The sequence below is a fragment of the Suricata suricatta genome, chromosome 4 (genome assembly GCF_006229205.1).
Source record: "Suricata suricatta isolate VVHF042 chromosome 4, meerkat_22Aug2017_6uvM2_HiC, whole genome shotgun sequence".
NCBI classification, from domain to species: Eukaryota; Metazoa; Chordata; class Mammalia; order Carnivora; family Herpestidae; genus Suricata; species Suricata suricatta.
The window spans coordinates 78,024,392-78,037,349 of record NC_043703.1 but is presented as its reverse complement, the minus strand read 5'-3'; the positions used below and the strand labels follow the sequence as shown (position 1 = coordinate 78,037,349).

General features: G+C 41.7%; 1 protein-coding gene across 8 annotated transcripts in view; it reads left to right on the top strand.

The window, feature by feature from the left end:
- Positions 1-12,958, top strand: part of PARP4 (poly(ADP-ribose) polymerase family member 4) — a 107,173-nt gene that overhangs the window by 9,941 nt on the left and 84,274 nt on the right. For 7 of the 8 annotated variants that reach the window (XM_029937019.1, XM_029937022.1, XM_029937021.1 and 4 more), the window contains exons 5-11: positions 316-391; positions 1,122-1,238; positions 1,878-2,027; positions 2,525-2,662; positions 3,665-3,838; positions 8,083-8,243; positions 11,710-11,847. In XM_029937019.1, coding sequence (XP_029792879.1) covers positions 316-391; positions 1,122-1,238; positions 1,878-2,027; positions 2,525-2,662; positions 3,665-3,838; positions 8,083-8,243; positions 11,710-11,847 — 954 coding nt within the window. The remainder of the gene's footprint in view (positions 1-315; positions 392-1,121; positions 1,239-1,877; positions 2,028-2,524; positions 2,663-3,664; positions 3,839-8,082; positions 8,244-11,709; positions 11,848-12,958) is intronic. The other variant, XM_029937023.1, reaches the window with a different exon arrangement.

The window sequence follows — 12,958 nt, the reverse complement described above, 5'->3', positions numbered from 1 at the left end:
TAGAGTGATAATTATTTCCATCTTAGTATTATACAAGATGGGACATGATAGATTGATTTGAAAAAAGAAAAGGCACTGGAGATGAGATTTGGGCAGTCTGCTCACCCGGCTACCTTATAGAGAAGCCTTTAGAGTAGAGACAACCCCTTGCTCCCCACCTCATGTGTCAAAAAATGGAAATGACAATCTTCTGCAAATGGACGTGTGTGGCTACACTTCCATATGGGTTCTTCAAGTGTACCCAGCACTGTAATGTCAGTGACGTGTCACGTTTAGCCTTATTTTGTTAATAATAATTTCTTCTACAAACTTCAGGTCTTATACAGAGAATGTTGAAATTCCTCCTTTTCCACAAGACTTTGAAGTTGCAAAATACAACACCTTGGAAAAAGTAAGGGTCTGATTTACGGTTGGAAAAAAAAAACTGAATGTCTTCTGATTACTTTTCCTGTTTGATAATTTTCTCGTTTATTTCAGAAAATTGTGCATATCCTGAATAAATATTTCTTAATAGATCAGTTGATGTTTAATAATCAAGAAAATTTTATATTTAACATTTAATATTTAATGTCTTAGTGTTTTATTATAAAAGTAATACATGCTCATGATAAAATGTAAACATTACAACATATTAATGTGACTTTAAAAGTAAAGGACCTCCTCCCTGTTTGTTACTGGTCTCTTGTATTTTAAGAGTAGATTTGAATCTATTCAAGAGTAGATTTCAAAGAGTAGTAATTACTTTATGTTGAATTTCCATACCATTCATTAAAAAGAAAAAGAGCAAATTCTTTCTCCAGTACCATATAAGTGAAAATTAACCCTAGCATTCAAATTATGCTCCATTTGTATGTTTTAGATATTTTAATGAAATGTAACTTGAAAACAACATTCCTTCCGTGATAGACAAAATATAAAAAGCGGTAGAGTGTAAACAAAAACATTAATAGTAATTATATCTGAAATGTGATTTCAGGTACTTTTTATTTTTTCTTTATGCTTTCTGTATTTTCCAACTTGTATCTCTGCGTGGACTTGTATTGGGTTTACAATCAACATTTTTAACGGGTGCGTGCAGTGCGTTCTTGCGCCCGCGCATCTGACGGATGCCTGTTTTCCAGGCCGCGGCTGATGGCAGGGAGGTGGCGGTGATGGAGCTACGGTGCTCACGGGGGCCTGGCGCCAACGCCTTTCTGATCTCTGCGCGCTTCCGCTTCTGCTCGGCCTCCGGTGTCAAGGTATCGGATCTTTACACTGATGCTTGTGCGTTTGTCCACCCGTGTTCACAACCAGTTACCTTAATGTAGGTCAGGGTGCTGGCAATCTGTTAACCTTTTTCTTTTTATGTTGGAAATGGTTTTGAAAAGTGGAAATGTGGGGCGCCCAGGTGGTTCAGTTGATTACATGTACGGCTTTGGACCCTGTCATGATCTCATGGTTGGTGGGTTTGAGCCCCTCATCCGGCTCTGAGCTGACAGCTAGCATTTCACTTTGACTGTGTGCTTGTCCCTAACAGCACCTCATTTCTTTCTTCCCTTCCCCAGATTTTCCTCATTTCCAAAAAGCTTGAAAGCCAGACTTCACAGCTAATTAGAATAGTATGCAAATTAAGAACGGGTAGTCTCTGAACACATGTTTGAGTGACTCTCCAGTGAATCAAATGTGCCTCTTCTGCCTGTTGGGCCTGTTCAAGCTTTTCTCCCTTACTCTCAGGTCTTAGGCTGTTTGGTGAAGGATTGAATATTTAAGTAATTCTTTGAAAAGAGTTAATAAACTCTTTGATGGCAAGGATCCTTTTCCCTATGGTACATAGGAGGTGTTCAGTAAGTTAGTATATCCTGGAGTCCTCACATTTTGCTCCACACTGTGATGCACAGACTAGAAGACACTTCTGTGTAAAGAAAACCTCTGCCGACGCAAGTGAGTACTACCAAAATTACATTGAAGATCTGAAGAAACAAGGATTTCTGCTGAGAGAATATTTTACACCCGAAGCAACCCAATTGGCATCTGAAAACCTGCAGGCAGTAAGGCTGATTTACGTGCAATTTCTGTGGTTGATTGGCCATTTTGAGTAGAAGTGTTTTCTTTATGACAAATACAAACTTGACGGAGAGAAGAGTGGGAGTTAGGCACGGGGCAGCCAGGTGGGGAGTGAGTTCCATCCTGGGTGAGCCAGGAAACTTCCTGCTGGTTCCACAGTAAACCCTCAGGGCTTTCAAAAGCTTTCATTCTAACCTGGGCAGGAAATGGGTCCTTAACCCTTAATGCTGCTTAACCTTTGATGCCCCAGCCTGGCTTACCAAGGGAAGGAAAATAAAAAAGGAAAGTGGGAGTTAAAGAGAGAAGGGGAGATGAGGAGAGTGCAGGGAGGAGGAAGAAGCTCAGAGAGCAATCCATCACTTGGCTGTGTGTGGCTCCCTCCTGGGCTGGAATTATTTCTTCTCTCGTCTCTGTTCATCCTGGTTTTAAATCAGTCCACTTATGAAACTTCTTATTGTTTTTTAAAATTTTGTCATCGCAGTTGCTTTTGGAGGAGGTGATCGGTTCTAGTGCTCTGAGCAGAGAGGTGAGCGATTTGGTGGAGATGGTGTGGGCAGAAGCTCTCGGCCACCTGGAGCACACGCTGCTCAAGCCCGTGGACAGGATTAGTCTCAATGACGTGAGTCACCTGTGTCCTCAAGCAGACCTGCTGTTGTGAAAGACCTGCTTTCTGGCTTACTGGCTTGAATAGCAGCACGTGTGTTTGGGCACTGGTCCAGTTGCTCCCTGACATGCTTTTCCATCCTGTGGAGACAGGGAACGTGGAGGGCGCTGAGAGGAACACCAGCTTCCAGGAAAACTGGTGTACCTGTCTGTGAAGTGTCAAACCCAGGACCGCACCAAGCCCTGCTTTTTGGTGCCTGCTCTTTAGAAGGCCTGCTCTCCTAGGTCCTGATGATTGCGGTAGGCCTGAGGGACAGGGATGCCGTTGGCCCTCAGTCAGATGCTCAGACCCTAGTCTGCTTCAGAGTCAGTGCTTCACAGTCTCATAACTTGTAACTATTTTGAAGAAAGGCAGCATGCCTCGAGAAAGTACTCTTCTGGTTTTATATGATTGAAGGAGCAAACTGAAGACAATATTCCCAGCGGTACAACTGCATTGTCGTAGTAAAATAGTACAGTTTCCTCCTGTAGAACTAAAGTCATTTATTGCAGGGAGAGAAAGATTTCCTGGGGTGAGGCTCATAAGGCACTTGTGTAACCAGAAGTGCATTCTGCTGAGTTTTGTTCCTGCTTGGATTCTACATCTTTCTAAATTTCTTGTGTGAAAAGCCCATCTGCTATGGTTGAGCTAGAATTCCTCTCTCTGTGACTATCGACGTGGTTGTGGGTGCAGCTGTAGATGCAGATGCAGATGCAGATCTAGATACACAGATACAGATATTCAAGCCTCTGGTGCTTTCCTCTAGTTAAGCTGAGCCCGGTTTTGGGAAACCTCTCACAGCATCATTGTGACAGCTGAGCTCCATCTCCTGTAAACGTTATGGCTGGTGTCCAGGAGAAAACTAATCGTTATGACGTACCTAACAACTATTTTCGATATTTTTCTGCATGTTCCTTCACTTTCTCCCTGATCGTCAGGATTCAACTTTAATAAACGTATATTGTCCTCCACTTAAAGGTGAGCAAGGCGGAGGGTGTTCTCCTTCTGGTAAAGACAGCGCTGAAAAATGGAGAAACAGATGAACAATTGCGAAATATGATGACCGAGTTCTACAGATTAATACCTCACAAAGGTGGAGCAGCTGAAGAAGTGAGCCTGAGGCTCTTAGCTAAGAAGGAGGACCTCTGCCAGGTAAATCTCTTAAATACAGAATTCAACTTAAAATGTGTTGGGGGAGAATCTTTTCAATTCTGATTAATAAGGTAGCACTGAATCATGAAAGTTGGCTCAAAAATGAATGCTGACCCATTTTAGAATGCTTTCAGTCCTTGTGGAAGTTACCTGAACCATGTTCCCAGACATGAGTGTGTTGGAGTAGTAGTACAAAGGTAGTTATACTTAGGATTGCTACACGGTAACATAACTTTTTATGTCAGGATGATGCGACTGGCCAGGTCCAAGGACCAGAGGGGCTTCCTGGCTGCTCAAAGGAGAGAATCAGCAGGATAGACGGGGCGCCTGGGTGGCTTAGTTGATTAAACATCCGACTTTGGGCTCAGGTCATGATCTTGCGGTTCATGAGTTTGAGCCCTGGGTTGGGCTCTGTGCTGACAGCTCAGAGCCTGGAGCTTGCTTTGGATTCTGTGTTTCCTTCTCTCTCTGCCCCTCCCCACCTGCACTTTTTCTCTCTCTCTCTCTCAAAAATAAATATACATTGAAAAATTTTTTAAAAAGTCAGCAGGAAAGAAATAAAATGTGGGCCAGTGGGAGGTGAAAGCGGAGGTTACTGAAGGTTGAGAGTGAGTGTGGGTACAGACAGTGTCTGGGAGACTCAGAAAGGAATAGAGGGGATTTTATCTCTGTCTGAGGCTTGGGGTTTTCATGGAGGGCCACAGTCTGGGCCATATGTCCTCTGAGGCACCTGGGAACTGGTCACAACAAATTGAGGGCTCAAGTGATGCTCCTCGATGTGTAACTCGGGTGATCTGGAGTGTACATATAACAGCTTCTCAGGACATTCCTGCCTGGCCCTTCCTTAGATATCATCTCTTCTAGAGAAATCCTTAACTCCTTGTCCCATACAAGGAGGACATGCACTATTTGCATTCTGACGTGTGTGTAAAGTGGGAGGTTCTAACAAGAGTAGAAGCAGGAAAAGGTGCAAAGAGCAAATTTTTACTGGGTCCTTCAGTTTCCCTGTCTCAAGGAGATGAGTTAGGATTCTGTTTGTAGAACAAACAAAGCTGTCATTGACTTGAACAGTGAGGACACCTCTCACCCTGTGTAACCGGAAGCTGTAGAGTAGTTGCTGGTCCAGTCCTCAAAGGTGGCATTTTCATCACAGGCCGGGCTTCTTCCCTTGGCTGTGCTTCCGGTGCCGTGAGCTTGCCTCCCGCCTGGCTGCCATACATCCTCTTTCAGCCGCAGTGCTGCACAGCACCCCAGCCAGGGTATTTCTTCCCTTGTCTCATAGAAGAGGCAGCTCCCCCCAAGCCCTGCAATCCAAAGTAAGTGAAGAATCGGCGCACCTGGGTGGTTCAGTTGGTTGCTGACAGCTCAGAACCTGGAGCCTGCTTCCGATTCTGTTAGTCCCTCTTTCTCTGCCCCTCCCCTGCTCATGATCTGTCTGTCTCTCTCTGTCTCTCAAAAATATATAAATGTTAAAAAAAAAAAAATCAAAATAAGTGTAGAATCAACTGATGAGATGAATCAGTAAATGAGATGAGAAAGGAGTCTTCCAAATTTAAACTTTCATGATTTGACCAAAATAGAGAACCTCAGTGGCTGGTTTTGCTATAGACCAGGTGAATGTGATGCCCATCTCCGGAGGACGGGGGAGCCAGCCCACGTACCCCCAGCTGAACGGTCCCTGAGTAGGTGGTTGGTGTCGGCGAACTATCTATAGGAAAGAAAGAAGACAGACAATGTGAATGGTGGTAAAACCACCCTTTACTAAGAAAGTCAGTGTCTTTTATGCCATAGGGGTTTACACATTTTTTCTTCTCTTTAATGATTACAAAGCTTATGGTCCTTGAGAGAGTAAAAACATGCCCTGGGAAGGATCATTTTTTTATCACAAAAGAAAGAACAGCCGTGAGAACAGAAGTAAAAAAACAGGAATGAGGGAGTCTGTCTCTCAAAGAATCTTCTTTTCTTCAAGGTCCTTTAGCAGTTATGTCTGGGCAAGACGCTTATCATTCAAGGGGTTAATTTTAGACAGAGGATTGTGTTTGCCCCAACAGCAGGCAATGAGCTGGGAACAGAAAGAAAGTAAGGGAAAGCAGGTGCCACTAACTGACCCAAGTTGATTCAAAACTTAAAGGTGTATGCCTTCATTGCTTTTGCAAAGCAATGAGAAAAATCCCAAATTTTTTCTCCTGCGCCCCGGAGGCATAGCATCCATGGTCACTTATGTAGATTCTCCTGTGTCCTGGAGGTCTGGCCATCAAAGGTCTCTCTGCGGGAGGTTTTTTGGCCTGCTGGGCCCCAACACCCATCCAAATACGTTTCCATTTAACTTTCATATATTTTCAGTAGGTTATACTCTGCATTATTCAAGAGTCAAAATTATGTATTTCTTAAAGTGTATTTTTATTTATTTTGAAAGAGAGAGCAGAGGAATGGCAGAGAGGGAGGGAGACAAAATCCAAAGGATACTCGTGATGTCAGCACAGAGACTGATGCAGGGCTTGTTACCTGAGCCAAAATCAAGAGTCGGATGTTTAACTGACTGAGCCCCCCAGGTGCCCGGTCAAAATTATATTTATAAGGAATACTCAGAGCTGTCTGTCCTGTTCCCTCCATCCATTCCAACTCCCCAACTCGATAGATGACCATTTTTGCTAATTCGTTTGTCTTTGCAGTTTCTTTATGCAAACAAACCTGTAAATATGCACATGTATACTTATTCCTCTCCTCCTTTTTCTACATAAAAAGCCAAATGCCGTCTTCACTGTTCTGCACCCACTCTCCCCATTTAAAATACCCTGTGCACAGAGAGCATCCTCATTCACCACAAGTGGATGTTTTTGGACTTTGCTACTACGACTAACACCACAGTGAACACACCGTGTACTTGTCATCTCATACCTGCAGGTCTCTGACATGTGTCCCAGGAGTAGAAGTGCTGGTTTACAGGACGAATGCCTCTGTAATTGTGATCAATTTTGTCCGATTCCCTCCTAAAAGTTCCGTCATTTGCCCAGCCACTATCAGTGAATGAGTTTCTATTTCCTATAGTTTTACCTATAAAACTGTATTATTTTCCTATAGTTTTCCCAAAGTGTGTTTGTCAAACTTTTAGACTTTACCAATTTTGTGGATGAGAAATGACCTCTTAGTTCCAGGATTTATATTTAGGGGACGTTTGTGTGTCTTTTTCTGTGAACTGCCTATTCATGTCCTTTGGCTCTTTTTCTCTTGGATCTTGATATTTTTGTTCATGATTTTTAGGACATCTTAGTATGTTAGAGAGCTTAGTCTGGGATATGAGTTACAAATATTTTCTACAGTTTATGTCTTTGGTTTTGTTCTTTACTTTGCTTATGGTGGATTGGGGTGGTGGTTGATTTGTTCTATTTCACCATACAGAAATTTTGTTACTTTGATATAGAAAAGTTCATCTGTCTCTTCTTTTATGGCTGGTGTATTTGAATTACACTAAGGTTACAAAGATGCATGGCAAGTAGAATGGATAGGACTCCCTGTCAGTGTCTTGTTCATCTCAAAGATGGGAAAAGCAATACATTCCTATATAAATGTAATTCAGATGCTCCAGGACCTCTGAGTATACTAGTGCACCAGGGTCCCTCTCAGAGAAGACACCTGTGTCTCACTCATTTTTGTGTCTTTCAAACCTGATACAGGCCTGGCATACAGAGCATGCTTAATGAATTTTTGGCAACAGAATTGGACTTAAGTTCTGATGATCTGAGTTTCTATTTAGTAACCATCCCCTCTCTGCTGTGGATCATGAGCAATTAATTCAGCTTCTCAGAGCCTCATTTTCCCCATCTATACAGTGAGGATAGTAAGACAGATGTTACAGTGTAGATTAAAGGAACAATGTGCCTGGAAGCACTTTGCCAACAATGATGCGCTGTCCTCATGTACACTATTATTATTATTGTGTATTACGCTACCACTGAGGGCACAATATGTAGTAAAGCCACTTATATATTGTTCAAAATATTGATCAAAAGCTTTGGGGAGCGGCACCTGACTGGCTAAGCTGGGGAGCATGTGACTCTTGATCTCTGGGTTTTGAGTTCAAGCCCCACGTTAGTTATAGAGATTACTTAAAAATAAAATCTTTGGAAGAAAACAGCTTTGGGGAAGTAAAACCTTATTTTTCCAGTCTTTCTGAGAAAGTGTCATGTGCTGTAAATATTTTGATATGTAGTGATTCTAATGTCTTATGTCATTTCCATCTACAGCTGATAAGAGACATGGTTAATGTCTGTGAAACTAACTTATCCAAACCCAACCTGCCGTCTCTTGCCAAATACCGAGCTTTGAGATGCAAAATCGAGCATGTTGAACAGAACACTGAAGAATTTTTCAGAGTTAGAAAAGAGGTTTTACAGAATAATCACAGGTATGCATAAAGGAAATAAATGTCTTAGGACATGATTTCAGATTCAGTTAAAAAGCTACTCTCCAGGGGTGCCTGGGTGGCTTAGTTGGTTAAGGGTCTGATGCTTAATTTCTGCTTAGGTCATAATCTTGAGACTCCTGAGCCAGAGCCCCCTGCAGCTGGCCTCCCCACTGAGCTGGGGGAGCCTGCTTGGGAAGCTCTTTCTCCCTCTCCCCTCCCCCATATGCATGCAGGTGTGCTCCTTCTCGGAAAAGAAAAAAAGCTACTCTCCACAATTACCTGACAGTTTAATCCTCTGTAACAAGGGAACTGTACTCTGATGACAAATTACTGTCTTCAGTGTTTATAATATAACTTGGGCCGAATTCTGTGCTTGAAAACTCTCCCTCACTCTGAGTTCAAGTTTACCTAATCTTGCTGAGAATTAAGTTAAATTTAATTCACAAGGTGTTTTTTTGTGTTTTGAAGGGTATTATATAGGAAAACCCACTTGAATTAAGATTTTAAAATGCAGGGCTGTGTGTGTGGTGGCTTCTAAGATGGCCATTGCATGGCATGAAAACACTCAGTTGAAAATCTGGAAAACAGGTCGAGAGATGTAACTGTTTCCTCATTGACAGTGCTCACCTGTGTTCTAGAAGCTGGGGCAGCAGCACAAACAACAGATGCACGTGGATCAGCCCCTCAGACCAGCCTTCGCTGGGCATTAGTTCTGAGAGCCTGGACCCAGCTTCAAGGCTCAGAAACGAATGTGATGGATTATTCTCAAGGGTGGGACTGACCTCTATTGGATTGGTCACTCAGCTCACTAATGTGACTTCCCAGCACTCCCCTGCATGAAGTCTTTCTTCTGGGTGTTTCCAGCATCTCAGCTCTCATGAAGTGTAATGGGCCAGGTTAACCTTAATCAGCTTCATACACTGCTTAGAGCCTAAGGTGATGAATTGCGGCCCCTTAACACCAACGGCAGAGGCCATTTGTTACACTTTTAGGAATTTTGTGAGCTGAATACCCTTAGTAACTTGACACTGGCTGTGGTGGGAAGAATTACACCATGAAAATGCTACAAATCAGGGGGGTCATGTATGGGTTTTGCTGTTGCTTTGAGAACTGGCTTCTGGCACGTTGCTAGAAGCACCCCCTTAAGGACTAATTCAGACCTATCTAAATTTGTGTTCTGATTTCCTTGGTCAGTCATCCTCGAATGCCGTTACTAGCATTACTTTATACCCACTAAGATGGCTGTATTTTTTTTTTTTTTTGGAGAAAACTAAAATGTGGAAAACTATAGTGTTACTGAGGATGTGGAAGAATTAGAGCTCTTGTGAAATGGGGCAGCTGTTGTTTGGCAGTGCTCAGCAAATTCAACATGGAATTCTTGTCTGCCCTTGCAATTCTACTCCTTGTTATATACCCCAGAGAACTGAAAACAAGCCCTCAAACACACACTGATATGTGAATGTTCATAGCAGCACTATTCCCAATAGCCAAATGATCTATCAGTGGTTGAATGCATTTACAAAACGTGGTATGTATGTAAAACGGAAGGAAGTAGTAATATATGTTACAAAATGGGTGAATCTCAAAAGCATTATGCTGAGTGAAAGAAGCTAGGCACAAAAGACCACATATTGTATGGTTTCATTTATATGCAATGTATGGAATAGAGCAGCCGAATCCGTGGGACAGAAAGCAAGTTGTCTCGTTCCAGGAGAGGGAAGAACAGGGACTGACTGCTAAATGGGAACAATGGCAGGGGTGGGGGAGTGGGGGCAGGGTTGGAGTGCTAAAATATTTAAATAGAAGTGGCAGTTGCACATTTTAATACGCTAAATATTCTGAGCCATATACTTCAAAATGGTGAATTTTATGTTATGTGACTTTTGCGTCAATTAAAAAAAATCCTTTGCTATATAGATCTTTTTCAGAATTTGCTTTTATATATAATCAAATTATTTTTACTTCTTTTGATTTGACTTTTGACCCCACCCCTAGATATCTTCTAGGATCTAATACTAATTTAGAAACTAGTAACAGTGAAGGCAGAATCAGGAGCAGAGTAACTGACTTTCCCCAGGGAGTCCAAGTGAAGAAAGAGCCGTGTCTTTAGGCCCTGGGGAGGGGAGTGCAGTCTGGTCATCTGATGTAACTCAAGCCCTGAGAGATGTCACCTCACACTCGAGTGACTTCATACAACAAAGAGGTCTCCGCATGGAGACAATTCACTGCTGTGAAGAAGCAGAAGTAGGAGAAGAAGAAGAAGATTTTCTCCATTTCATTTCACTAATGATGGTTTTTTGGATAGTACTTTTTCTAGTTAGAAAATTCATGTTCTTCACTGAAAGTTTAGACATGAAAATATGAAGAAAATTAAAGATCACCCCAAATCTCACCACCCAGAGATAACCCAGAGATAATATGACCACTGTTAACATTTGGGTGTAGAATAAATATATCCCAAATTGAGTTACTGATTCTTCTCCTTGCCTGATGGTGTGCTGCTACGCCAGCTGTCCAAAATAAAATCCTGACTTGTAATAACTGCTAATCTCCATAGAAGATAGAAATGCTCCCAGCATAGCTACTTCCTAGCTACCAATGTGATGCCAAGAAATATGGAGTTGGGAAGACATACTCGATAGGCTCTCTTACCTCCTCCACCCTACAACTCTGTCTCTCCGTAGGCCCCCAGTCTTTTCCCATGCCTCCCATCCTCATCACCCACCCAGAGCCATTGCCAACTCTCCATCATCCCCACCTTGTAGCGCCCTGACACTTCTGCCTCCAAAAGTTCTGTAATCCATTGGCTTCCATCATTCGCACTCCTGCAACCTTCAGTCCAGACACCTCTGTCTCATCTCCCTGACCTTCTTCCTACTCCTGTCCCATCCAGTTTCTTTTCCCGTAACAGCCAGTCTGGTCTTACAATACACACTGTATTATACCATGTTGCAGTAAATGTCACCTTCAAGGATAGGCCTTTCTTGACCATCCTGTCTCTGAACCTGGTAGAGCAGAACTTAAAGTCAATTATTTGATAACTTTTAATTTTTGTCTCACCATTAGGATATAAGCCCCATGAAGGCAGAGACCATGTTATCTTACTTCTAGTGCCTAGTAGAATACTCAGCACTGAGTGTATTTGTTGAGTAAATGAGTGCAATGAATTCAAGCTGTATATTCTATATATTATATAGTTGACAAAATGTGGGATCATACCATGCCTAAAGTTTTGTACCTATTTTTAAAATTTATTTTACTACAAGTCTTACTTCATATTCTTATTTATTTTTTAAGAGTGTGATTTTTAATGGCTACATAGTATTTCCAAGAAATGTTATGTTGTGACTCATGGAATCCATTCCACAATAATGGACATTTGGGCTGTTTTGGTTTTCTCCTGCTACTGATTTTTTATTTTGCTTTCAATTATGCAACCTCAAGATTTTTCTTCTACTTTTTACAGTGAAGGTCCAGTGGACATCCTGCAGATATTTAGGGTTGGCAGAGTGAATGAAGTCACAGAGTTTTTGAGCCAGCTTGGCAATGTGAAGCCCTTGCTGCATGGATCTCCCGTACAAAGCTTTGTAGGAATCCTGTCCCGGTAAGAGGACACCATCTTTATTTTCCAAAGTTTCAGCCTCAGGAACATAAAGTGTTTTACCTTATAAACTACTTTTTTTATACACTACTTGGGTCTCTCAGTTAAAATCAGCTTATTGCATTCCAGAGAAAACAGAACCCTTTAAATTATAATTAAATATAATTTTAATTAATTATTTATTATTATATATATTTTAAAGTATAGCACATGGGTATGAACTTCTTCTTGAAGATGGTATCATATGAGGAAAGGAGATTCTCTATTTCATGGCTCTTCTATGTGTCAAATCTAGAGAATGTCCAAAACTTAAAGAGAAAGGTCTAGAAATTAGAGTACCTAGAGCTTATCTATTCAAAACGTAACTCTAATTTTAGATTTGGTTTGAATAATCACATAATATTAGAGCCAAACTGCAGTCACAGAGAGCAAGGGAGAATGTGATTACATCTGGGTCCTTAATTAAACATCTAAGAAGAAACATAAAAGGACATATACAGGATTCATCTAGAAAAAACTTTCAACTGCTGTCGAAGGACCCAAAGACGCTTGCACTAATCAGAAGGATGCTAGCTTTCCTTGAATTAACCTATAAATTTAGAACTATCACAATAAAAGTGCTAACAAGATATTTTTTTAAGAAATAATATGCCGATGATACAGCACGTATTAAATTTGACTTTACCGGGGTAATTTTGAAAAAGAAGTTTAATGAAGAGGAATTAACCAGTCAGACACTAAAAGCATGTTATAAAGCTGTGTTAGTTAAAACACTGAGGTATGCCCAAAGAGATGAGTCTATAGAATAAGGAATCCAAACATAAATGCAAAAACATAGAGGGTTTAGGATATGATCAAAGTAGCTTTTATTTCTGTGGAAGAAAGATAATTTCTTCAGTGCCGGAGCCCCTCAAACTGCCCGCAGTTTGAAGAACTGACAACACCGGGATTCGTTGCAGAGACTTTTATTGGTTCTTTTCTTCCTTCTTCCTTCTCTCTCCCCGCTGCTTGCTCCCCCATATATACCTGCTGCCCAGGCTGCGCGGCAGCTCATGATAGGCTGGCAGAGGCAGGGCTGACCCATTCCATGGCCTCGCATTGGTCGCTCACTCAT